This window comes from Erithacus rubecula (assembly GCF_903797595.1).
Source record: "Erithacus rubecula genome assembly, chromosome: 28".
Classification (NCBI taxonomy): Eukaryota; Metazoa; Chordata; class Aves; order Passeriformes; family Muscicapidae; genus Erithacus; species Erithacus rubecula.
In genome coordinates this window covers 3874046-3901770 of record NC_136680.1, presented here as the reverse complement: position 1 = coordinate 3901770, position 27725 = coordinate 3874046, and the positions used below count along the sequence as shown (strand labels likewise).

At 51.5% G+C, this 27725-nt stretch overlaps 1 protein-coding gene across 1 annotated transcript; it reads right to left on the bottom strand.

Moving 5' to 3' along the window:
- Window positions 1–2707: 2707 nt before the first annotated feature.
- On the bottom strand, window positions 2708–27691 carry BTBD2 (BTB domain containing 2). The gene is made up of 9 exons (XM_079328572.1): window positions 27070–27691; window positions 20375–20494; window positions 16861–17017; window positions 13192–13297; window positions 12179–12376; window positions 8479–8671; window positions 6928–7015; window positions 5855–6001; window positions 2708–5371 (listed from the first exon to the last, which is right to left on the bottom strand). Exons 1-9 carry the CDS (start codon window positions 27654–27656, stop codon window positions 5210–5212), a joined length of 1758 nt encoding a protein of 585 aa, XP_079184698.1. The 5' UTR covers window positions 27657–27691; the 3' UTR covers window positions 2708–5209.
- Window positions 27692–27725: the final 34 nt, after the last annotated feature.

Sequence of the window (27725 nt, the reverse complement as noted above, 5' to 3'; positions counted from 1 at the left end):
GAGTGCTGAGTCGTCAGTCTTTGACCGTCATCTTCAGTGTTACCGAATTCTGCTCTTCCTCCCGGCCCCGCCCCGCGTCCCCGCCGGGTCCCCCTCGCTCAGGCCTTTGGTGACAGAGTTGGGCTCCGGTCCGGCCCCGCTCGGGCGGGGAGAGCCGGGGGCGCGCGGGGCGGGGAGAGGAAACGCGTTTACAGTTCATTTACGATGCACTTTTGCGAGCAATACAGGCGCCGTCCGGTCCCGCCGAGAGCAGGTCCGAGACTCCCAGGGGTGGGGGACACAGGGACGGCCGAGACCAAAGGGACCCATGAATGGCGGTGGCAAAGCAGGGAGGGGAAGCAAAGCAGCCTCGTCTCTGGTGCTGCCGTGTCTTGGGGCTGGATGTTTCCGCGACAGCCGTAGGTGTGAGCAGGGCTTGGTTTTACAGCCGGAGCCCCCCGAGGCCCCGCGGCTGCTCCCGGGGGCTGCGGGCGGTGAAGGGCGCCGGGGTGGAGGGGTTCTGCCAGCGTGGAATCCCCCACCAGGCATCCCCCCACTGCGGGATCCTCCCGGGGCTGGGGAATGGAGGTTTTGGAACTGACACACAGACACCCCCGCACCCCCGTGTTCCTCGCCACCCCCAGGGCACTGCAGCTCCCCACGTGTCTGACCCCGTGCGCTGTCGTGTGTATTGATCGTGACACATTGGGGGGGGACACACACTTATCTTTACCAAAACCCTGTTGTTCTGCCCCAGAGAAGGGGCTGAGGCTGTGCTGGGGGGGCGGGGGAGGGATGGGACCATCTGTGGCTGCTTTGAAACATTTGTCCAAACTGACCATCTCGGGGTGGGGGGCTGGAGACCCCGGATTGTGGAGGGGCTGGGGGGGCATGGGGGGTCCCATGGGGCCGTGCCCCCCCCAGGGCCCCTCTTCATCCTAATTACGGGATTGACCCCGGCTTTGGCTTGTCCGGGCTGCAGCAGCCCCGGCTGCTGCTGCGTCCCTGGCCACAGCCGGGAGGGGACGTGCAACGTTTGACCTCGTGTCCCCAGCGAGGCGAACAAACGAATTTTAAAAATCGCCTTAAAATTTTCACTGGAAGTGGTCCCTTGTCAGCGCATCGGCTCAGAGCAGCCCCGGCAGAGGCCGAAGAGGAGCCGCGGAGGGGAAGGGAGAGCGGCCGCGGGGCTGTCCGGAGTGCCCGGCTCTGTCCCGCACCCTCGGGGCGCGGCCCGAGCCCGGGACTCTGTCCTTCCAGCGAGGAGTCCAAATACTGCGATTGTACGTGAGAGCGTTTGTTCCATTGCGAGTTTAGTTACTGCTTTAAAACCAAGTGTACAGAAATGGCATTTCAATTTCTCTGATGCTTCCTGGAAGCCATAGAATTTAGGGGCTTTTTTTTAATAAAAACGAAAAAAATAATAAAAAAAAATCTTTAAAACCCAACACATTCTTGTGTGCTTCACTGTGTGGCTCCCAAAGGTGAGGATATTGCCCGAGCACGCTCTTTTTGCTGGAGGCTCCCTCAGCAACGGGTGGGAGCAGCCCCAGCCCCTCGCAGGGGCTCCCTGCCCAGGAATCTTTCCTGGAGCAGCAGGAGGAAAAGCTCGGGGGAAACAGGTCAGGGGAGCAGCAGCAAAGCCGATGGCTCTGGGCAGCCCTCCCCAGGCTCCCGGCGGATGCTCCTGCAAAGCCCGGGAGTGAGGAAGGGGATGGTGCAGGGCAGTTCCCAGCTGAGCCCGGTGCTCCGGGGTTGGAATGAGGGTCCAGCCTGGAACCGCAGCCCAGAGACAGGAGCTGGGGGAGCCCTTGGCATCGAGGCTGAGGAGAATGGCCAAGACACGGTGCTGAGCCCAGCACACAGCACCGCGCGCCTTGCTGAGAGCAGATGGGCTGGGCCGGGCTGGGCCGGGCTGGGCTGGGCTGGGCTGGGCTGGGCTGGGGCCAGGCTGGGCTGGGCCGGGCTGGGCTGGGTTGGGTTGGGTTGGGTTGGGTTCGGGCCGGGCTGGGCCGGGCTGGGCTGGGGCCAGGCTGGGCTGGGCCGGGCTGGGCTGGGCTGGGCTGGGCTGGGGCCAGGCTGGGCTGGGCCGGGGTGGGCTGGGCTGGGCCGGGCCGGGCTGGGGTGGGCCGGGCTGGGCTGGGCTGGCTGGGCTGGGTTGGGTTGGGTTCGGGCCGGGCTGGGCTGGGTTGGGGCCGGGCTGGACCGGGCCGGGCTGGGCTGGGTTGGGGCCGGGCCGGGTCAGGCTGCACTCCCGTTCCTGGCACTGCAGCCAAGGAAACTGTCTGTCCCTGGCTCACCATGGCCCCACCGCTCCCTCCGGGCAAAGGGCAGGGCCCTGGTGGCCCCATGGTGCTGACAGTGGGAGCTGTGCTGGGCACAGCCCTCAATCCCTGCTCCAGCTGCCCCACAGCCTCTCCCTGCTGGGAATCACAAGCCAGAGGATCTGCCTTTCCCCCCCGAGGCACCTGCAAAGGCTGAGGCAGCTTTTAGTGCATTTAATTGTCAAAAACCTCCAATTCAGGTTTAAGAAATTCAGTCATAAAATGACATAAACCTGACCAGAGTTGTGCCATCCTGCTGCCCTCCTACCGCCCCCTCATCCCCTGAGGGTCTGCACTCCTCACACTGATCACTGGGCTCTCTTCAGGATGCCCGAGGATCCGGCCCAGATTTCCCCTCCACCCTTCCAGTGGCCATCATCCTCCTCCAATCACAAAGAAACTCCTTAAAGACAACCTCGATGTCTTTATTGTTTTCCTATTTACAAATCACAAAGCTGGCCAAAAAGCAGAGTGTGAACACGGGACGAGAGCATCGGATACATTCATCAAATAGCACAGGAGCCGGGCGGGGCCCGCTCTGCTGGAAGGTGACGTGGTACAACAGAATGGCTCATACTGCTGGGAACAGGCATGTCCAACAAGGAATTACATTCATCTATCTACAAAAGCCAGAATTGCAGCAAACTGCGGAAAAGCCATAAAGAACAGAAGTTGCTCAGGTGTAGTTCAGAGTTTGACTCCTCTCCCTCTGTGACAGGACAAGCTGCCAGACCTGCCCCACACAGGGAGGGCAGGAAGGTGGGATTAGAGAAGAGAGTTCGTGTAACAAAATAATAATAATGAGAACAGAACTTCCAGGGAACAGCCAGCGGGAGGCTCCTACTGCAGCTGGGCAGGGCTAGCCCGAGCCCTGCTCTTCCCAGAGCTCTGCTTCTCTCAAATTCCAATTATTCCACTATTTCCACCTGCACCCAATGCCCCGAGGTGCAGAACTCAGATGAGACCCCTCGGGGAAGGTGCAGGCCCCAGCACAGGCCTGGCTGCCAGCAGTGACACTCCCACCACCTTTGGGAGAGGGGCAGTGACAGGAGCACAGTCACTGACATCCCAAGGGACACAGAGCACGGGCTGTGAATCCATCTCACAACACTGTTTGCATTGCACAGAGTCGGGTTCAGTCCCCAGGTCATGGACCCAAGGTTGGAGTTTTTTCTATTATTTTAGTACTGGCCGTATTAGAACCATTACACCAGGGAGCAGGCTGACAATAGAGCTCACACCACCTCCCTGGAGCACAGAACACTCTGGGCATCTCTAACAGCTACTGGTGAGGAGCTGCAGGGCATTCCCAGGCTGCTGCTGCACGGCTCAGGAGGAGACTCCAGCCAGCAGTCTCAGGATCCTGGCTGGGGCAGCAGGAGAAGCCATGCTCCAGCCAAGGACAGCCAGGTTTTGCCTTCCAGCAGTGAAATCCAGTGGCAGCAGCTGCCCAGAGGGGCAATGGCTCCGTGTGCTGGAGCAGGAGGTCAGAGTTGGGGCCCTGAGGCAGCACCACCTCAGGCAGTCCCACACAGACTCCAGTGGCTCTAGTATTTCTGCCAGGCTGAGCTTAATTCCAGCTTCCTCTGCAGAGGAGAGGAGGAAGAGTCTCATCGTCTTCACTCGTGGGCAGTGAGGGCAGGGCTGGTCAGGCAGCCCAGGACCAGCCACCCTCTCTGTGGCAGCCAGGGGGAAAAGCAGCTGGCCCTGAACAGGTACAAGGGGTATCTTCAAGGTCACCGAGCTCCACAGCTCAACAGGTGATGTCTGTGATCTCCCTCCTGTGCCTGGCCAACAGGCAGTGTGCTAACACACATCAGCACAGAGAATATTCCACGTTTCCCTGAACCATTTGGTAAATCCTTGAACATCTGCTGCATTATAGGTAACAGACAGATGCACATCCAGCCTCTCTTCCTGCTTCCATCAGGGCAGCAGGGGTGGGGCAGCAATGCATATGAACAGAGAGAAATGCATGGAAACATGCATGGAAACTGCAGGAATGCCCAGGACCAGGTGAGGCAAGTGCCCTTCTGCTTCAACTGACAAACCCTGGCACTCTGCAAAGGACAAGGACCAGGAACAACAGAGCTGGGGCTGCCCAGGGTGAGCAGAGCACTACTCAGCCTGGGATGTGCCAGGGGTTTGGAAGCAGCACCATGGGGACTCACAAAGCAGGAGGGGCTGCCTGGCCAGGCTGCTGCCCCTTACCACCCTGCAGGGAGGTCACCTCGCTGCCACCAACTGCACGAGGTGGGATTGTCACAGGTGGGTGAGAAGAGCAGGAAATCGTCACGGTGCCTCTGGAGGAGCTCAGGGTTCAGGTCTCCAAGCCTGTGTAGTGCTGGGACAGCAAAACCTCAGGGAAAAGGCCACGTGCCAGGACTTGTGAAGGCGGCTCTGTGTGCTGAGGCTGCTGGGAGGGAGGGAAGGTGCCGGACAAGGGCTGGCCAAGCCCTGCAGTCTGGCCTGGACTGCTGAGCTGGAGCAGAGCAGGGGCCACCCAGCCCTGCCTGAGGCTGTCTGCAGGACCATCTCTCATGGCAAGTGAAACCACAACCAGAGCCACTCGCTGCCTCGCTTCTGACCGGTGGAAAAGCATCTACATTCATTACAGTCCAAAAAACGCACGTTGTTAGATAGGGTTAATCAGGAGGTGAAGAACAACAAGCCACAGACAACCTACGAATGGTACTGGGACAGCAGCTGGTCTGCACTGGGACACCAGCTCGCCTGGCACCTGAGAGCAGCAGCAGCACTAGCACAAGGCAGAACATGAGCTTTGAAATGATTTCACCGAGACCTTTGGCTAGTGTGGCTCCAATTGGTGTGGTCAAACTCAGCCAGAGATTTAGTTTGGGAGGTGACGGGGAAGAGTCGAGTCCAGGGCAGGCTGGGCAGTGGCACTATGTGTAGAAGATGATTTCTGGGATTTGTCCATCCTCCACAGAGGTGCCATTGTTGTTCCCAGCCGCGTAACAGAACGTAAAGCAGGTTTTGGCTCCTGTTGTTGGTGATTCATGGATCACTTTGCGCAGTCCTTTGGTTCCATAGTGGGAATCTGGACCCTGCAGGGGTCATGGAAGACAAGAACAGGTCAGGACCCTGCCCAGGCTCTCTGGTGGGTTTGGAGCTGTGGAGATCTCAGTTCCTCATTTTTCCTTCTGAATTTGTACCTCAGGTACTCTGAGCTCAATCTCATCTCTATCAGAACTTAATGCTAATTTAACCAGGTCTCAACAGCTAAATATGAACTTTTTGAGACCACTGCAGCAGGCTCTGGATTACACACCTGCAGAACTCACAGCTCAACTGCACATACCAAAGAAATCACCCCATCCTCTCCTCAGTGAAACACCTGTTTAGTGCTGTGAGACAAGTCAAAAACCAACTCTGAATGCTCACGGTGAACAAGCTCATGGCAGCAGCAGGTCAGAGACCCTGGAGATTGAACCAGTGGCCTCCAAGGACACAGAGCCAGGCCCAGGTTACACTGAAGGTGCAGAGCAGGTGCCTCAGCTGCCTGCAGCTCAGCCCACCCCGTGTGGTACCTTGAGAGTAGCACAGGCCGTGTAGTTGACGTTGGGCAAGATCTCCACAGGCTCCTTGAACATGACGCGGAAGGTGTTGGAGGATCCGTCGCAGCTGAAGCCGGTGTCGTTCTGCCCCAGCACCGTGTTGCTGTCTGTGTGGATGATCTGCAACACAGGCTCAGCCTTCAGCTGCAGGGCTGGGCACTGCCAGCCCTGCCCACGTCAGTCCCTGAGCTGGGCTGAGCCCCAGGCACTCCCAGATTGAGCAGTGCTGTGATGACTGCACTGCCCATTACTCGTGTCCCTCATCAATGCTACGATCACAGAACTACAGAATTCCACATTTGGGTTGGAAGGGACCTTAAGGATGATCCATCTCCAACCCCCTGCCAGGGGCAAGGATGTCACCCACTATCCCAGGTTGCTCCAAGCCACATCCTGGACCTGAACTTTCAGGGATGGGGCAGCCACAGCTGCTCTGAGCTCCCCACATAGCTCAGACAGCCCAGGACACCCCCTCCTCACCCCCCAGCTGCAGAGCACTGCAAGCCCACACTGTGCTTAGACCCTTCTCCTCCAAGAGCTCAGGGCAGCAGGATGAACCCTGACAATGAAGGAAGAAATGCTGACAGCCTGTGCTCATCACACCTGCCCTGTGTGCTGCAGTAACTCTCCTGAGGACAGCCCTTCTCCAGTGACCCACACTGGGTTGGCACGTGTCACCCACAACAGCCACACAGCACCCAGGGACCCACCTGGTCTTTGCACAAGATCATGATGGACTTGAGACAACTGAGCCTCCCCAGCCTGCTCAGGGTGGGAATCATGCACAGCTGCCTCCCAAACTGCCTCCCAAGTGGCCCAGACTGGGAGCAGGCCTGGGGAGATGCTGCAATGACGTGTGCAATAGAATCAAGAGCAATAATCCTTCAGATCCCCAGTGCCCCATCTGGCCCTTGCTACATCTGCCAGCCCCTCTCCCCAGGGACACACACAATCCCTCTGAACCTCAGGTTTTGTTACACATTCACTAAAATGTGTTTGCCAGCCCCTAAAACAGCCAGGATTTTTAAGGTAGCAGAGAGAATTACCTGTATATTTACTTGATAATCCGTCGGCCCGTGTATGGATCCGTATAATCCAAACCCAACTACAAATATCCTTTTGTTTACTGAGAACCTGCAGGAACAGAGCAGGAAAGTCACTCCAAACTTGCCACTCCTGTACTGCTCCAATATAAAGCCAATGCACAGATACCTCCACTTGTGCTGATTTTACATCTATGATTTCATCAAATCTGCACAGATTTATGTGGAGCCCTTACTAAGAGGTGAAACCCTGCACAGAAACCATCAGCTGCACACTCACACCTCTGACTGGCCCAGTGGGCTTGTGTGAAACACAAACCTGCACAATGCCATCACCAAATTTCAGGGTCCAGGCTCAGGAAGTGTTTCCAAGTTGTGGCAAAACATCAGCACCCCCCAAACACCTGCCAGGCCCAGCAGGGCAGCCTGGGAGTGTGGAACAGTGCCCACCTCACAGTGCTCTGTCCAGCAAACACCACTGGGTATTTCACTGCTGAGCCCTGGGGAACTGTTCATGTGCTGCTGGGTGTTTGCTGCATTCCAAACTTACCAAGAGCAGATATAAAGATTCAGTCACTCCTGAGTGCAGGAATCCCTGGAAGGAATCCCCAAGGAAGAAGGGGAAGGGTATTTACCCCACTACAGCTCCAGTGCCTTCCAAGCTGACAGCAGCATTTCTTCATCTATTCACCAACTGTTTTAGCCCTGTTGTGTTTGCAGAACAACACTTGGGGCAGGCTGGAAGCCTCTGCTCTGCAGCAGCATGGAATGTTCAGTGTTGGAACTGCCCCTGATGTTGCAGAGGCTGAACCTGAAGTCAAGCCCAAGCTCCAAAAGGTCTGTGAGCATTAGAGGTGGGAGCAGGAAGGGTTTGGAGCTGGCAGCAGTTCCCACTGACAGGGCTGAATGGACCAGAGGATCTCACCAACAGCTCCAGTGCAACAGAACCATCCTAAAAATTGTGAAGAGCTTCATTGCTGTGAGTCCCCTTCCACCCAAGATAAGCACAAATCAGGAAAGAACCAAGGCTTCCTGATTCCTTCCTGTCTTGCTCTCATTCCCTGGTCACACAAGCCTTGAAAAGTACCATTTTCCAGCCACACCTGCCAGTCTCTGTCACCATAACTGGGCTCTGCTGGTTCTCCACAAGCTCAGGTCTGAAAAACGGGATGTCCCAACCCCTCTCTCCCACAGGAGAGGTTAAGAGGCTTCAACGAGCCACAGTGACACCTGGAGCAGGGAACCAACCAGACGGAGCACTTGTTACCTGTGCTCCACGAAGCATGGCAGGGGGACAACTGATGACAACTTATATATGTGTCCCTAAGCTGCAGGAAGCCTTTGGGGGTTTTTTTCACTCCCTTTCCAGGGACCTGTGCTGGGAGCCACATTTTCTGGAAACCTTTGCCAAGTGGCAGCAACACACAGGTGAGTGCATCAGGGGTTTGGGGTTCACACGTGGGAAGTCAGGGTGCAGCACAGAACCTCGAGTGTTCAGGGCTAAAGCAGTGGGAAGCTCAGGAACAGGAGCCCAGGGTGGGGATGGCAGCTGACCTGATCCTGTCACTCGTCCCACTGTACCCCCAGCGGCTCTCCACCTGCTGGAAGCGGCTGATACTGCACTCCTTGCCCCGCAGGCAGCACCGCGGCCGGTCAATGAACTCCACCCGCGGCTTCGGGTTCACCGTGAAGTGCAGGAACAGGCTCACCACCTCCCGGTCCGTCAGGATCCCCGACTGGGCAGGCCCTGCACAGGGGAGGGAAGGGGCAGTGCTGTCAGCCTGAGGAAACACAGAGCCTGGGATATCCTACAGCAGGAGGGACCCTCAGGGATCATCAGCCCAGCCCCCCCAACAACCCCCCCTGAGCATCCCTGAGAGTGTCCAAACGCTCCTGCAGCTCTGGCAGCCTTGGGACCATTCCCTGGGGAGCCTGGGCAGTGCCAGCACCCTCGGGGGGAAGAACCTTTCCCTGAGCTCCATGCCAAGGCCTGACACAGCTCCAGCCCTTGCTGGGCTCCTGTTCCTGTCCCAGAGCAGAGCTCAGCCCCTGCCCCTCTGCCTCCCCTGGGCAGGAGCTGCAGCCCCCGAGGAGTCTCCCCTCAGTCTCCTCTGCTCCAGCTGAACCAGCCCAGTGCCCTCAGCTGCTCCTCAGCCCTTCCCCAGCTCCCTGTCCCTAATTTGGACACTCTTCAACAGCTCTGGGTCCTTCTGATCTCGTGGGCTCCAGAACTGCATAAGCAGAAGGAATCCCTCTGGGATTTTCATGGGGAAACAAGCCTGACTTGCATCTGGGAACAGGCTAAACCCCCAGCACAGATGGGATCCCAGTGCTGCATCAGGATATTCAATCCCAGACAAAGGTGCTGCCCATTATCCACAAGGCAGTCATGGGCTCCAGAGCCTTCATGGAACTGTGAATAACTGCCCAGCTCTGTGGAGCCCAAATGTACTGGGCTACCAAAAAAACCCAAAAGCTGATCCTTGACTGAATCCTTCTGGAAATTATAACATTGGTAAGAGACAGGGATTTCCATACATTCACACCAGTGGTTCAGACATGATGGAGGAGGGAGAGGGACTGCCATGCACTTACCATCAACTCAAAAAGCTGAAGAGTATTTTTACTCAAGACAAAGGTGGTTCAGCTCATTCCTTCAGGCATTTAATCCACGTTCTGCATTTTAATACCTTTATTGTAGAACCTTGGGAAAAATGCTAATGATTTTAGCAAGAGCTGGAGCACGTTCTCATCTTTTCTCCACTAACAAGACATTTTTTCCAGAGTGATCACAGAATCACAGAGCAGTTTGGGTTGGAAGGGACCTTAAAGCTCATCCAGTTCCACCCCCTGCCATGGGCCAGGACACCTTCCACTATCCCAGGGTGAACCAATCCCCAGGGTCCAACCCAGCCTTGGACACTGCCAGGGATCCAGGGGCAGCCACAGCTGCTCAGGGCAAACAATTCATGATGCTAAAGTCAATCTTTGCAAACTACTTCAAATACTTTCAAAAGTGAAGCTGGATAAAAATTAGTCTATCAGCCTAACACTCAAAAGCCTCTCTACAGCTGTTTGCACAAGGCTTTGAACAGAAACAAGACTCTGAGCACTGGGGAAACAACAGCAGTTAAATGCTCTTAAGTGTGGTGAGCAAATTCCCAGCTACTTGTAGGTCCAAAACTACTTGTAGCTGGTTAAATTCAGCATGATGTTACCCAGACATAACCTGGTCCAATTATGCAATGGGGAGAGACTCAAGAATTCAAGGAAGTTGACTCCTCAAAAGTAAATGAGCCTTTGGATCCTTTGTTCAGCAAAAATCAGCCTCATTGATCGTGTCTGAACTTATCCCACGTTGCTGCAACTCACTTCTGCAATGTTTCAAATTACCTGCTCTAAGGGGAGGGAGGAACACATTTGCCAGTTAAAACATCTTCATGCAAAACCCCACGTTTGATACCAGATTATACAATAAACTGGTGAAACCACTGCTGTAAAATTCCCTTTTTTTGGCTTCTGAGTAAGAGGGGTGTGGAGGGAAAAGGCTTCCCTCTCCTATCTCTACTGTGATCACACAGAAATCAGAGTGACTGAGAAAGCCAGCAAAAGGACAAAGCTGAAGGAATTCCAAGTTAATTCCTTGTTTAAGGAACAGCTGATAATTGCAGTCCCCCAGATTTAGGGGTTTCATCTTCTAGATTAAAGTGGATGAAGAAAACTTGAGAATTTCTCTTAAAGCACAAAGGTCCAAGAGGGACAGTTTGTGACACACAATATGGGGAGGGGCACTGGCACTCCCAGCTCAAAGCCTTCAACCCAAACACACCAAAATTAACACATTCCTGCCAGAGACAGAATGATACAAGGTCACAAAGAAGGGTTGAAAGAAATGGGATCTGCAGAAAAATGCAAAGACCTCTGCTTCACTAAGCAAGCTCCTTCTTAAGAAACCCACATCCCTAGGGCCACATCACAGCTGTGACAGGCCAAGCAGAGTGGGGACCAGATTTTCTCCTTACTAACAGCTCTCCTCACTGGGAACAGGGACATGAAGACTGACCAGCTGACGCCAGCACTGCCCTGAGAAGTGACCTGCAAAGGAAGGGGGTCAGTGCCCCTGTTTGCTTCTGTGTACACAGCACTGCAGTCTGAAATGAGTTACAGTCTGGAAAATGGCTCCACTGTGTCTTTTTAGCATGAAAACTACTTAAGCTATTTGCCAGCTTCCAATCCCTGGGGAAGCACCAGAGGATAAAGTGAAAGACAACAAAAAATGAAAACAAAACAAGGCAATCTATAGTCCAAGCTGTGAAATGAGTTAGACATCTCTGTGGATCAAGATCTTAATGTAAACTTGAAAAATGCTTTGAGACATAGACTAAACAACACCAAGCCTGAGCTCAAAGAACATTTTCAAAGTTTTTCAGATATGGAGCTCTGCTCTGAACAGGATTGGCAAGATGGGGCCAACACCACCACAGGAAGAGTATGGGGAGAAACATCCCCATTTCTCTTTGGGAACAGGATGTGATCAACACTAATTATTTGCAACTCCACTAGCTTTGTGTAATTTAAATGTTCAGGGTGGCTGGAAAGTGGAGCAGGTGAAGCCCAGTTTGGATCTTTGCTCTCAGCTGAATGGGACAGCAACCATCCAACCACCCAACCAAGCCATGAGAGCAAAGACAGCTGTGATCCCCCTGCTCCTCCCAGGGGAGCACCACAGACTGTAGAATGAGTAAATGGGCATGGATAAAAATGGCATTTTGACAGTAGATTTTGTAATCATACAATCACAGAAGAGTGTTAGAAGGGACCTTAAATCTCATCAAGTTCCACCCCTTGTCATAGGCAGGGACACCTTCCACTATCCAAGAGCACTCCAAGCCCTGTCCAGCCTGGCCATGGATGCTTCCATGGATGGTGCAGCCACAGCTGCTCTGAGCAGTCTGTGCCAGGGCCTCACACCTTATACTAGAGAATTTCTTTCTGATATCCAGCCTAACCCTGCCTTCCTTCAGGAGGCTACCACTCCAGGCCCTTATGAAATGACCCTTTCCAGCCATCTTGTAAACCCCTTTTAGGTTGAGAATGGGAGAGAATGAGGGAAAACGGGGAGGAATAGGGAGGTAATCTCATATTTCAATCACTACAGGATACACAGAGAAAACCTTCTTTGATGTGATTTGACTCTCTGTAGCTGAGGAAAAGCAAAGACCAGGATTGTCCAGAAACACCTTTGTTGAGTTACCTGCTGCAAACTCCTCAATAGTCATCAGTGGGAAGCGGATAAGGGAGAGAGCTTTGCCCAGAACCTTGCGCTTGTTCTCTGGAATCACCTGGAGCTGCTGCCGCTGACACTCGGCCTCCGACCAGCGCACCACGGCGTTGAACAGCCGAACCTCCCGGATCCCCAGCGTGTCCCTCTCCAGCACTGCCACCAGCGTGTCTGCAGGCACAACAACAGGCACAGCTTCAGCCCCGAGCCCCCAGTCAGCCCCTTGCACCTCGCCAGGAGGCTGCTACACACAGCCAAGGTGAAAGAAGAAGTGGCTGAACCAAGAGCATCTCCCAAAAGTGCTGCCTGCAGCCTCTGAGGAAGATTTATCAGCATATTCCATCAGCAAGGAACTTAGTGGAGCAACAAACAGAGCCCATTTAATTGGCATGTTAATGCAAGTGCAGGAGGATGAATTGCAACTTGCTTGACGTCAAATTTGGATGAAACAAGCAGCATGAAAGCCAGAAGGTGACCCGTGCCTTACCTCCACAGCCCATCTCATTAGAGGAAGGTTAAAGCCTGAATTTTAATGTTCATTAACTGTGCCCAGCAAGTTTGGAAACTGTAGATGGTAATTAAAATGGCCAGTCCTTGCTTCCAAAAACACACCACCTTTTTAACTCCAAAACCTGACGAAGACTTGGGGAACAAAGCCAACTCTACAAAAAAAGGCAAGTTTACACCCACCCAAAACCTGCCAACATCAACACAGGAAGCAGGCTTTGTGTCATGCCCAGAAAACTCAAGTTGCACCAAAGTAAGCAGACTACTAAAACCAGGGCATTTCTGCAGGCAAGGCAGAAAACTCTTTGGCAAATTCCCTGTCTCCAGCCACTGTGTGCCAGAGACTGTTCAACTGATTGCTCCAGAACAGCCAAGCCACAAGTGCCAAGCATTATTAACCTGTAACAACTTTGGAGACAAGCTGGTTATGAAAGCAGGGAGAGAGAGAGAGAGGGAAGGAGGGGTGGAAAAGCACTTACCCAGGTCAATGTCTGTAAACCCCTCTGCATTGATGGCATCTGAGGTGTTCTTGTCTATGTTCTCCAGGCACAGGCTGGCCAGCTGGGGCTCATCAAACAGCCGGGCCTAGGCAGGAAAGAGCATCATTAACAGAAAAGGTATTTTAAAGTTTACACTAAAAACCCCCCTTCCCCTGCCACAGCCCATCTTCATTAGCAATACCATGGCTGACTGCACCAGGAATCCACTGGGCCTTTCACAAGCAGTTAAGCATGACAAGGCAAACACTAGAAAATTCTGTGTTTGGCAGCAGCCCTGGTTCAGCTGTGCATGTCTTCAGGCACGTCTTTGTTCTAACACAGCCTGGGTGCAGGCACTGATCGTGCTCTCCAGCACCACACTGACCCTGTCAGCTGAGCACAGGCAGTTTGTACATCATTCTTCTATTTACAAGAAAGCTTTGCCCACTGACTCCAGGCCTGCTTGCTCCAGGAATAATGCAGAGGCAGCTTATTCTGTAAGAACAGCCACACTGATCTCGTGTATTAGCAAGAAAAAGCTGCAGCAGCAGTGCCAGTGTGTCCTGGGGAGCCCTACAGGGTACACAGCCTACTTAGTGCATTTCCATGTTTTGCACAGAAACAGCTACTCTAATCCAGTTACCTTAAAAAATCTGTCCCAAAATAGGTTACTATTCCAGCAAAGCCTGTACACAGCCTGGAGGGCCACTCAGAATTTTTCTGCCCAACTGAAGTGAAGTCCTGTAATGATTTGCCACCACTTCAGGTCACCCTGGACTGCCACGTGTGTCACCAGCCCTGTGCCCAGCATCAGCAGAAATGAGTGGAACACACAAAAACCACTAAATGACCTCTTACTTCAGTATTTTGGTTCTGTTGTTTAGGAATGAACTGCCTTGACATCACACCCAACAAGAACACACCAGGACTTGAACACACTGCCACAGGTAAGGTTTAAAACTCATGTTTTGGGCTGGGAATTCCATCATTCAGGAGGCACCTTCAAGCACCTTCTGCTTCTTCCCTGCTTGTGGCACACAGAGCTCAGCAAGTCCAACCTTTGTGCTGAGACATCAAGTGCAAGAAGCTGAAACAATTTCTTGGGGCCCAGGGAAACTTTAGCAGTTGTCACCTGCTCCAGGGGCTGGAGGGCTGCCAGTGCCTTTACACTCTTGGCATCAAGAGCTGTGACTGACTCAGACTTTACTACTCCAGTGGCTCTTCAGACATGTGAGGACTTTGATTATGCTCACAGAGCTCTCCCCCACAGCAGCTCCAGGCAAGTTTTATTTCCTTGCTGATCAAAGTGACACTTGGATGTGTGTCTGGCATGAGAGAGGATCACTGTTCACTATAAGGCACAATCAATGAGAAAAGCTGTTTGCCTCTGATATTTCTGCTACTGATCAGCAGCTGCTTGAGACAGACAGTGACACAGCTGCTGGACCAGCAGATTGGGCAAATACACAAAAGGAGGTTTGGGGCTCTACCTGGGATCTCAGGTCCATGATGTTAGGAGTATTAAGCAATGCCTTGTACAAGATACATCTCAGGTCTGTAATTTACTGAAGAGGTTGCTGGTTCAATGCAGTGGAAGCAGAAAACAGGCAAGTTTTCACACTGCAGAACCAGAAACAACAGGATTATGAAAAGAGATCCTTCCAGTGAGGTGCAGCCAGTCATGGAGATCAGGCACATTTCTCAAGCAAGACCTGCCTCAAACATCTCAGACTTGATACAGAGAAACAGTGAACATAAAACTAGATGGGAATCATCAGTGATGATTATACAGAATGAACAAGCCACAAACAAAAGGAATGAGGAAAGCCTTCCTGCATCCTGCATTTCACATGCCTCAGTGGCACCAAGAGATTGTCAGGCAGTATTTTGGTTTTGGTAACTGAAACACAAGGGTATCTTTCTCCTTTGCCAAAGGATCTTTGTGAACTGCAAGGAAGTCACCACAAACCTAAATATTATCTTGCCAAAGCTACAAACTCAAGTGCAGAGACACAGGGAGCCACAAAAAATCTCTGCAGAAAGAATACCTGCAAAAGCCAACACCTCTAACCCACTGTGAGGCAATGGCTAACTTAAACTGCCACCCCAAAACTTCAGCCTACAGGAAAGATCTGTTCACAGCTCCTGCTAACACCTTCTCATCTTTCAGATTTGCAGCTGCTGAACCCAAAGAACAGGGGAGCTGCAGCCAAGGAGCTGCAATTGTCCCACCATGCATCAGATGGGAGCACAGATTTGGCTGCCATTGCCCAATCAAGGCCCTTCAAGTCCTGAATCTGCTTCATGGAAGTGCAGTGTGGATCCCCCTCGGCCTCAGGGGCTGCCTCATCTGTTCATGGCCTGTGGAAAAGGGCCAGGTTAAAGAGGATGTGTGAAGGCCATGGAGTGTTGCAGCAGCAGCTGAACCCAAGAAGTGACAAGTGTCTGCAACAGCAGTGTGACATGGAACTACTCTGAGAACTGATCCAAATATTTAAACTAAACAAAAAAAAAATCCCAGCCTAATGCCAAGCAGTGACTGCTTCAGTATCTGCAAAACTGCCACCCACATGGTACCTACAGCCACAGCCTGAGAGACACTCATACTCCTGACAAGGGGGAGAAATGCAGCAGACAGGGATGCTGGGCAAGGCAGGCAACCCCTCAGAGTCAGACCATCTTAGTGTGCTGGTTCATAACTCAGTGCAGCTGGGAAACTCCTCTGCAGGCTCTATTTAACATCAGACATCCCAGCAGCTCTCCTGAGCTGGCTGATGAGAAATATCCCTCCAGAGCCACTCCAGGCTGCCATTCATAAAGGAAAGAAACTCACACACAATGCCTGTGTGCTTCTTATTCCTACAGCTCCCAGAACAGGGTGTCCCTGGCAGTGCCAGACTCCACCACACAGGTGACAGCACTCTGGATGTCACCAATATGGCATCAGAAAGAAGACAGGGCTGGGAAATGGGGAAGACAGTAATGCTCGTTTAATCAACCTGGATGCAAAGTCTGATCTTTTCCAAACTAAGCAGAAGTTGTAAACATTGTCTCCTACTTTGCTGCTTCAAGAGTCAAATGGAAGGTGGAGGAGCCCAACCCTCAGAGACTGGATCAGACCCAGGGCCAAGGAACAGCTGCTCTGACATTCTGGGCCTGTGAGCCTTCAGTGCAGGAGGCTGAGGAAGAGAGTACCTTGCTCCTCTCCCAGGAAAATAAACCAAAGCACTCAGGAAGAAGTTTTCTTTCACCCCCACTTCAGGGAATGTATTGCAGAGAAGTCCTTCAAGGAATGGCTGAGCAGCCAGACACAGCACTGAGAGAAAGCTCAGCATTACCAGTCCTGATTCTGTAACACACGGAAATCCTCTCATTTCACTTTTCTTCTTGGCAGATGAAATCTTTCCACCCTGTTAACTCCATCCCCAGCTCACACTCTGGAAGGAACCACCTGCCACAGTGAAACAGAAAGATCTGAAACAGCAGCAACGTTTGCTGTATTTTACTGTTCTTTCTAAGAACCTGCTCAGCAGTGCTGGACTCCTGGGAGGAAGAATTCAAAACAAACCACAACTGCTCCACTTTGGATGATCAACTCTGTAACATCCAGAAAATTCACATTTTCTGACAGTGCTTGACCTTGCTGAAGGCAGATGATCACAAGCTCACCTGAGTTAACAGCATGAATGCATTGTCTGCTCGGAGGTTTTTTTTGAGAAACTCCACACAATGAGCTTCAAGGGCTGGAACTGCATATTTCTTAGCTGTGTAAAGTGTTGTCATAACAGTCTCTGGTCCAATCTGAACTTCGTCTGAGTAAAGGAATCTGAAAACATGCAAACAAACAAGGCTGTGGTGAATTTAGGTAACAGAGTAAAACCCCTGCAATTCACAGAAAACATGTTTGTGCCTCTGCCCGTCACCCTGGTTCATTTCCTCTACTGAAGAGACAGAAGGGTTTTCACATCCTTTGCACTGACTCTGGTTTACCAAGATTTTTAATTTTTTTTTGTAACAGACATTTTACAGTGTAACTTTTAACAGCTGGGATTTCCACTGAAGCAGCTCAAACCACCTTGCATCCCACCACCAGTGAGCTCTTAGCTTGCCATTTATACCAGGTTAAAAGAGCTTCTGGCCAAGTGCACCCCTTAAAATTCGCATTTTTGTCTGTCCAATTAGAATAAACAAGGACAAAGATTCAACTTTGCCTGCCTCCCTCAGAAGAGAAACTCCATTTTACACTACTAATTCAGAAGTGCTGAGAAGCACTCAGACATATCCATCCACTCCACACAAGGTGCTTTACCCAGACCCCCCTTTCTCATCTCTTCACTTTATAGACTGAACTGTTTCATTTCATGACACAGATGTTTAAGTACAGCTCACAGTGTAACTTCAACATAAAACAGGAGTTAATTGCAGTGAAAAACAAGGAGTGCCATGCTGCAGCAAAGCACCAGCCTTCACTCTTAGGCCAAAACAAGGAAATACATTCATGGTCTGAAAAACAAAGGAAACCTGACTGAACCCCCTCATACCTGAACTCACTGACAGATATAGCAGGAACTGAGCTCAGTAAAACCAGTGACTGCTGTTAGTCCTTATCACAGAATCCCAGAATAGTTTGGATTGGAAGGGACCTTAAAGACTGTCTTGTTCCAGCCCCTGCCATGGGCAGGGACACCTTCCACAGGTCACTCCAAACCCTGCCCAGCCTGGCCTGGGACACTGCCAGGGATCCAGGGGCAGCCACAGCTGTTCTGGGCACCCTGTGCCAGGGCTCCCCACCCTCCCAGGGAACAATTCCTGCCCAATATCCCATCCAGCCCTGCCCTCTGGCACTGGCAGCCATTCCCTGTGTCCTGTCCCTCCATCCCTTGTCCCCAGTCCCTCTCCAGCTCTCCCTGAGCCTTCTCTCCTCCAGGCTGAACAGCCTATGCAGAGTTTTTTTTTTACTGTATCTCCTTTAGTGGAGAAGTTTCCAGTCAGGACCTCAAAGGCACAAAGCACAGAAATGCAATACTCTGTTAACTGTGCTTGGCATCCTTATTCCACAGGATATTTTGCAAACTCCAGCAATCTCTTGCTCTGCATTTCTCTGAAGGGCACACAGCAGCAGGTTGTGTGGCTGCTACTCCTGGAAGCTTCATGCAGCAGCAGGGCTCTTCCAGGGGGGTGCAAGGCAGCATTCCCATCTGCAGCAGAGCAGCTCCTGCTCCTGCAGCTAGAGGAGCAGGATGCCATTCAGGGAAGCATCAACAGTGTGATCCACAGGCAGGGAAGCACTCCCACTGCTGAAAGCAGGCTTTTGTGCTGCTCCAGGGCATTTGTCAATAGCAGCCTCATGCCACAGGTTCATCAATGTATTTGGCACACATCCCTTCCCAGCCCCATCTGCACTGAGCAATCCTTTCTGTTCCAAGATTAAGAGAACACAGTGGCTCTAAAACCAATTATTTGTTTACTTCAGTGACTGTGTCAGTATTTATTTACCACAATCCAGGATATGCTAAGAGGGACAACAAGAGAGGCTCAAACTGTAAAAAAGCCAAGTATCAATTTAAAAGAACATTTAGCCTGCAACCCCAGACAATCAGATGCATTCTCATCTTTGGGTTAACATGAAAAGAATAATATTGAAAAAGAATCTCTTACACAACTACAGCAGACCTATTAAAGGTGACTAACCCACAAACTCCATCACAATCCAGCATTCAGACTGGACCTTCTGCAGAACATTCAGGATGGGCACTTTGTCCCTGGATAAGCTCCTGATCCTACAGCATTAGATCATGGCTTGGACCAAGTCCAGAGACATATGTAAGGATCAGCTGCCATTCCAGATCAGTGTTTGGGGGGACTGCTTTTACTCCAGGAATTCATACCACATACTTGGTCAGCTTTCTCCTGGAAGCAGCACCCAAACTTCCTCTAGCACATTCAAGCTCTGAGCATTTTAAAAGCTATTTAAAAATTCTTTTCTAGATTTAAGCACCCAAGATGTCACTGAACCATGGGCACAGCTCAGAGGGCACTGTGGCAATCCACCAATAACTTCTTCCATAAAAAACATAAATATTTCTGTTAAAATCCACCTAAACACATCACTCTGTCTTTTGAGATGATGGGTCTGTTCTGAAATGTCTCTGTTTAACCAAGTGCTGAAATCTCAGCACTGGCAGGGAAACAACAGGATTTTTGCCTCTAATTCACTGGATATTTGGGCCTCACTAAGATTTAAAGATAGTTACAAGCTCTGCACTCCAGAGAGATCCACATGGCTGACAGGCACACACCAATTAGAAGGATTCCCCACCTGCTGGTGTCAGTGAGCAAAAGGGGAAGGGGCTTGGGGCTCCCAGTTATTTCTGCCCTTTCATTCTAGCCCAGATCAATTTTGAATTATTCCAAGGTAACACAGGCAAAACCAAAGCACTTTCTGAAGGTAAAGCAAAAAGTGTGCCAGAGCTATATATAGTGACTGCTCCCAGTAGGAAGCAAGGGGGGAACATGTCAAGAGCACAGGACTGGAAACCCCTGGAAGTAGGTTACAGAAATCCTATGGAAACAGGACAATGACTTTCCAGCATCCATTCAGGATGGCTGCTGCATGTTGTACAGTACCAGCCAAGCTTAAAGGAATTGGTGAATAGGATGTTACAGCCCCTTCCTCCTCCTCCTCCAGCACACAAACTTCCAACACACACTGGAAATGTAAATTCAAGCCCAGCTCTCCAAAAGAGGAATAAAATCCACACAAAGGGTGATATGACATGGAATGGCTGACAGTATTACACACCCCTGCTTACCTGTTACAACTTGCTCACGACCTAAACAAGCTCCAAGTCTCTATAACTTACAGGGCTTTCAAAAGATCACTTTTCCTCTCTTCTCTCAAAGAGCATTTGGATTAAACCAAACCAATTAATGAATAAGAAGCTATAACACAATGGCCAATATTATTTATATTTTTATATAAATATCTATGCAGCTACAGTAGACTTTTACCCAAGAAAACAGGGATTTAACTACCATTGAGCAAATCAAAGAGGCATTTCATTTTGGAAGTTAACAATCTCCTCCTCGCTCTACAAATACTTCCCTGCTTTCATTAAAAACATGTTTTTCTACACTAAATCTGTGCATCCCACAGTTACCCTGTGCTTTGGAAGCAGCTTACTTGAGCAGGGCTAGGAAGGCAGCAGGCTCCACATCAGGCAGCTCAATCTCTGTAGAGGTTGTGGCCATGCCACCATTGAACATGGCATCGAAGACAGCGCTGCCCACGGCCAGCACGAACCTAACGTGGAAAAAACACACATGCAAATAAAACCTTCTGTTAAATCATATTTATATTTAAAAAATAAATCCCAGGCTGGTTGCTAATCCCCAAAGCCACCCTCAGGGAAAGCAAATTGTTTGTGGAGTTAAAGCAAAAGTGTTTTGCAAGAGCAGGGAGGGTCAGGGTTGCTGCTCCTTAACTGCAAATCACCAAACTTCCTTCTGAGCCCTGTCCTGGCATACTGCACAGTAATGGTTCCCCAAAGGCCAGATTTGGGGAATTATGGCACAGAATACACATGGCTGCTTTTTAAGCTCCCTCTAGGAGCCTATGTATCATCCCAAGGTAGAGAAGCAAAGAAGTAGCAAAGTTAAAGAGTACAAGTTTTTCCTGTAAACAGAACCCAAGCCTTGCTGCAATCCCCCACAGTCACCTACTGGAAACACTTATGGAAAACTTGTCATTGCACACTATCCATCCCCTTCTGCAGGCCCAGGCACACGTGTTTGGTGATGGCAGAATAAACTCACAAAACACAAAATGGCACCAGCAACTGCAGATCCCAAGTCTTGGCACAGGAGCTGCCCTCCCCAGCTGCTGAGTCCTTCCATGGGTAACTGGGCTCAGCCCAGAGGGAAGAGCAATCCTCCCTCAGAGCCAGCCAGCACAGCAAGGTGCACACAAACCCTCCAGCACTGCTGGGAGCTCACGTGGGAATTACTGGCACAGAGAAGGATGTTACCAGCTCTAAAGGGACTGGAAGCAGGAACTTGCACAAAACAGGTTTGAGACCAAAAAGTATGTCCCAGCACTCCCATGCAAACAAGGTGATTCCCCCCTGACAGACAACATCTCCTGTTTTAGGAGGAGGCCCAGTCTGGGCTGCTGAGGGGCCTGTGTACATTTAGGCTGCTGTACCTGCCTCAGGACTTAGAAAGCCATTTTGAGAACTTTCTTGTTCAAAAATGCAGAGATGAGCTTTTGCCATGAAGGATTCTGTGTCTGTCACCGTGCAGCTCCCTGAAGTTTAACTGAAGGTCACAGCTCAGTGTGGGGAAGCAGAGCAGCCCAAGCTGCAGGAGATGGCTACAACCACTTCTCTACCAACCAGGAAAAGAAAAAAGCTGGAATATTCCAGGCTCTTGCTGCAGTGGTTTGATGCAAACTTCCAGAGAAGCAGCAAGAACTGCAGGCAGAAATCCATACAAGACAGCAGGCATGGGGCAGAAACCTCCAGCCCAAGGAATGTCCAGCACTAAAGGGGAATTTCAGTCAGATTTAATAGGAAACAACCTTTTAAAAGTAGGAAATTTCCATTCAAATAATGTTTTCATTTTCTCACTTTTCACTCCCCTCCCATCCAGAGGGGACTTCCCAGGGATACAATGGAGTGAAGCTCCATGGATGTGCCAGGCTTGTTTGCTGTGACAGAGTTTGGCTGAACGAGCTGGCTTATTGTTCCTGATGGCTCAGGGAGCCTGGGATAAACCACAGTGGCTACAAAAAAGTACACACATGCATATTTCTGTCAAACCATTCCTAAGAAAAATGTCAAGAACAAATAAAAACCTTCCTCACAATACTAGAATTGCCAGATGAAACAAAAATCCTTGTTCCTCCAAAAGCAGTGATGGTGGCAATACAATTGCTGGCTTTGTCTGATACTAAAAATTAACATATATTAATTGCACTCTCAAATTTTCATTCTCACAGCCAGCCCAGTATAGGTCCTCAACGAGCAAGAGCTTTCAGAAGCTATTTGAAAAGGGCATTCATTAAAAAAAAAAAAAAAAACAAACCCTCAAATGTTTGCTTCCATTCAGCTGGGGACAAATCAGTCAGATTTTGTAAACTGCTGAGCCTTAATAGGATTCCAGGAGGTGCCAGAGAAACACAGGACTCCACATTTGAAGTTCTCTTAAAACATTAAGAGAACATAATTAACATTAGAAAATCCCTCTCTTTCTCTCCAGTGTTTTCTTGCTCTTCCTAAAACAAACATTTAAAGCTGCTCTACAGACACTCCAGGAAAGCAGGGATGTACACCATTCCTCCTGCAGAGCTTCCCCCAACTATGCAGGTCTCAGGAGGAAGAGATGGGGTTTGTTTCAGATAGGAAAATACAACAGAAGGTTATTTTTAAACACTTTAGTGGCCAAAACAGAGTGGACTACTGAAAGGAGGCAGAAAAATAAGCTGAAACAGAATGAAAGAATTAAGAAAGCAACACCTGATTTCTCTTTATTCCCTTTGCATCAGGAAGAGCAAAAGTAAATTGACTGTCAGCAATAAGAGTCATGGGAACTTCCCTGAGATTAATTTGATTTGTCTTTAAAAGGATCCAAAGCTGACCCCATAGGCTGTCAAAGGCCTGCAAGAAAATGTCTTTCCTTCTGCTATTTTGCTTCCTACAACTTTCACTGCTCCATGTTCACCTTGGCATCTCCACCTGTCACCTGGTTTCATCTGCACACCCACCAGTGCTGTTCCCTTTCTAGGCACTACAGCAACACCAATGAAAGAAACCACTCAAAACCCACAACTACCCCACTGCTGCTGCACAGCTCCCTCCTCCATCTGCACCACTGCAGAGAAACCTTAAAATATCTATTCCAGAAGAGCTGGCACAGGAACAGAGCAACACGTGATGTGCTGGAGCTCTGTGACACCGTAGGTGATGAGAAGCTGCTGCTGGTGTGCTGGCTGAAGGATGCACACCCCAGGGGAAAGGAGCAGCAGCCATGGGACAGCTCAGCACAGCACTGCAGGGACTGTGAGTGAATGCATGCCCAGGAAAAGACAGGATGGGCTCAGAAGAGACTCCTGGAAACAACAGCCAAAATCTTACTCAGGCTGTCCCCAAGATATAGATCTGTCAGGCTGGAGCACACATGGGGTTGCATCCCCCCATGCTTGCCCTGCTCACTCTCAGGCCCTATTTTCTGGCCAATTAACAAGTTTAATTATGACACTTATGCAGCTCCTGGCTGATGAGGTTTAGACATTTCTAATCCCATTGATATTGTGCTCAATGAAGCAGATGTGGAAGAACACAAAAAACCCTTCCCTCTTACTGCTGGGTCCAATCAATGTGCTGACCTTGGCCATGCTGGCGCCGTGAGGCTTCGAGGCAGCTGCTCAGCCTGGCCTCAACATCGAAAAAAATTAAGGCCATCCCCATCTTCATGGCTGATTCAGCAGCAAGAGGGAATCAGCTGAAGGCTCAGAGACACAGCCTGCTTCAGGGAAGGCAAGGAACTTCCACAGGGTCTGGAGCCTCCTCCAGGTAGGAAACGCCTCATCTTCTCAAGGCTGCAGATACTTGGACAGGTGACCTTTGAGGCAAACCCATTTACACCTTTTATCTACAAACTGGGCTCTCACACAAAAATGAATGTTTGCTCTTAGATGCACTGTGAGGTTTCTTTTGTTTGTCTCTGTGGCTTGATACAAATTGCTGAGCCACAGAATCACAGAGCAGTTTGGGTGGGAAAGGACCTAAAGTTCATCCAGTGCCACCCCTGCTATGGCAGGGACACCTCCCACTGTCCCAGGCTGCTCCAAGCTCTGTCCAGCCTGGCCTGGGACACTGCCAGGGATCCAGGGGCAGCCACAGCTGCTCTGGGCACCCTGTGCCAGGGCACCCTCACAGGGAAAAATTCCTTCCTGACATCAAAGCTAAATCTCCCCTCCTTTCAGATTAAGACCATTACCTGAATTTGCCAAGTGCACTCAGAAACACACCTGAACCTACAGCTCAGTCAGAAACCTCTTCCTGGCACCAGCACCTGTGGACAACACCCCTGTGCTCACTGGGCACACACCACTTCACTACCTCCACATTCCCTCAGCTCCATCCAGAAGACTGACCAGGAATCACCTGCACCAGCACTTCCAGCTGCCACAGGATTGCATCTCTTGGATTATCTGTGCTGCCCAGTCTGCTGCCAAAGCCATTCCATGAATGGCACACCATGAAGGCACATCAAGGATGACAGGCAGGATGCTGCAGAGCACTCCTCAAGGCACCACAAGGAGCTGTCCAAGAGGAGTTGCTACTCCTGCAGCCATGCTTGGTACCTGACCTGGTCTGAAAATGTACACAATTCAACCAGGCTGCTGAAGTATTTACCTGTGAGCTGTGCACTGTTGTGCCAGGGGAGGTTTACACTGGATATCAGGGAAAAATTACTTACAGAAAAAGTTGTAAAGCATTGGAATGGGCTGTCCAGAGTGGTGGTGGTGGAGTTACTATCCCTTGAAGTGTTCAAAAAACCTACAGATGTGGCACTTGGGGACATGGTTTGGTGGTGAATGTAGTGGTGCTGGGCTGATGATTGGAGTTGATGGTCCTAAAGGGGTTTTCCAACCTTAATAATTTTGTGAGTTTATGATTTCAGACAAGGCACCAACATCTGCCCTAGTCACTGAAGCAAAACAGCACCTCTCCAACTGAACCCATGGCTGCTTTGCAACTCAATTCCAACACAAAGAATCTTCTGCTGTTGAGCTGCTGTGGGAGAACTGAGCACAGAAGGGGTCTGGGTGGTTTTATTTTAGGCTCTCTTTTTGCTGAAATAACCACAGTACTTCATGAATCACCAGGACATCCCAACTGTAACATCACACGGACAAGTTTTACTAAAATTTCTAGAACCCTTAGGAGAGATGTCACACCATGACACACTCCATTCTATCTTTACCACCCAGAGCACCAGAAGAATTTCAGAGCAATTAGGCAGCATCTCTCTTTGGGGACAATTTTTTTTCCCAAAGCTTCATTTATTTTCCATTTATTTCTGGGCTGAACATCACCTGTCCCCACCCAGCAAGCCCAGTTCTCAGGACAGGAGGAAAGGTACCCAAATACTAATTAAGTTTCAAATTATAAGAGAGCAAAGCAGACACCCTAAACGCTCAAACCAGCCTAGAACAAGTGTGGTTTGTTCTAAAGGTGAGAGAAAAAGGGGAAATTTGAAGGGGGAAATTCCAGGAATGTGAGCACTTAGAAGAAAAGCAATAGTTTGAAACTGTTTGGAGCAAGACTCCCTTTGCCAAGAACCACTTCCAGGCACACCAAGGAACCCAATTAAAGTTGGTTCCATCTCCGAGCTCTTCCTTGGGAGGCCCTTCCTGGGGCAGGGGGAAGAGGGTGGCACAGATGGATTCACTGGAGCTCCCCCATGGAACCAGCTGAATATCAATCAGCCACACCACATCTGCATCATCCAGGGGGAAGCAATTCCCAGCTCCTGGATTCACAGTTCCTCTAAGCTGCAAGTTCTTAAATGGCAGCTCAGCCTTAAACATTAACCTCCAGGGGTTGCTCAGGCTCAGGTGTCATTCTCAACACAGCTCTTCCAGCTCTTTATGGTAGTGGATTAATCCCCAAAACACAGAGCTTTGGAAAAGATTCAGTAAAGATAATTTTAAAATTAAAATGTCACAGCTGAAACTTGGGCTCTCAAATCACCGTTCTTTCATTTCCATCCCCAACACTCTCACTGATTTTGGTGATCCCTGTCAGCAGGGACCAGGCAGCCTGGGGGACTATTCCTCCTCTCCTCTGCTTCCCACCAAACCAAGGGTTACTTCCAAGCAAGACCCATGGATTTGAGGTTTTCCACACTGCACTGCCCCATTCCTGCCATGCCTCTAGTTAAAACACTCTCACCCAAACCCCGAACCCATCCCAGGAGATCATGACAAGAGGCACTGACCCAAGGGCTGGGAGAGATCCGGGGCAACACTGATTGACCACAGAGGGGTTCCTGTGCTCAGGATGTGTCCCAGAGCAGGGGATGAAATGTGGGGTGCAGTTATGTGACCCCTTTTCTCTCTTCACAGGGGAGGTGCAGCAGCCCAAACCCTGAACCCCTGTGCCCTGCTCGATGGCAAATCTCCACTGCAGGAGAGGCTGCAGCACTCCCAGGGAACCCCTGAGGGGCAGTTTTGGGGATGAGGGGCCATCCCTGATGGAGAGTAAAGGGATCATCCCTGAAAAGGATGAGGGGCCATCCCTGATGGAGAGTAAAGGGATCATCCCTGAAGAGGGCCATCCAGCAGGAACCGTTCTGATAATAAACATTCCCCGAGGAGCAATCCTTGGGGCACAAGGGGGCAATTCCCTGAGGAGTAACACGAGGGAGTAAAGGAAGCAATCACCGAGAGCAGTTTTGGGGGATAACAGTGATTCCCTGAGGAGCAACACAGAGGGGTGAGGAAAGCAATCTCTGAAGGGAAGTGAGGAGGATAAGGAGGCAATTCCCCAAGGGAATACGTGAGCAATTCCCACAGAGAATAACGTGGGGGGCAAAACGAGCAACCCTCGAAGGGCAATTTGGGGGATGAGCGGGTGATCTCTGACAGGAGGAGGAGCGACGCCTGAGGGGCAGTTTTGTCAAATAAACGGGCGATTCCCTTTATCAGTGTGGGGGGCGTGAGGCGAAGCCCTCAGGGCCATCGGGCCGGCCCTCACGACCCTCCCGAGGCCTGGGGCCCGCGGGCACCCGCAGGGCCGTGGGGCTGGGTCCCCCCTCACCCCTCATCCCTCCCGGCTCCCCTCGCCGGGATCCCCGCGCCCCCCGCCCCACCTGTGCGCCGGGATGCGCTGCGAGCCGCGGCCCTTCCCCACCAGGAAGTGCACGTCGCTGAGCACCTCGTTGTTGAAGAGGAACGCGAACCGCTCCTGCACCGTCGGCTTCGTCGCCTGCCAGTTGTACACCGGCTCCCGCTGCAGCGCCCCGCCGGGACCGCCCGCCCCGCCGGCCGCCCCCGCCGCTCCCGCCGCCGCCGGGCCCCCCGCGCCTCCGCTGGCCGCCGGCGGGTTGGCGGCGCCGCTCTGGTTGTAGGTGAGGCCGGGCGGCGAGGCGGGCGCGCCGTTGGTGCAGGCGGCGGCCGCGGCCCCGTTGCCCGGCGGGGGCGGCGGCGGCTGCGGGCAGGAGGAGGAGAGGCCGCCGGGGCCGCCGCTCCCTCCGGCCGCCATCTTGTGCGGCGGGGCCGCGGGGGCGGGCGGCGCGGGGCGGCGCTGCAGCAGCACCAGCACCAGCAGCGGCGGGCGGGACACGGCGGCGGGCGGGCCGGGGACGGGGGCGAGGGCGGCGGAGATGTCGGCGGTGGCGTCGATGGCGGTGGCGTCGAAGGCGGTGCGGATGCAGAGCGCCGGGCAGCAGCGGCGCATGGGGCGGGCGCCGCCGCCGGCCGGGCACGGGGGGAGCGGCGGAGGCGGCGGCGGGGCGGGGAGAGGGCG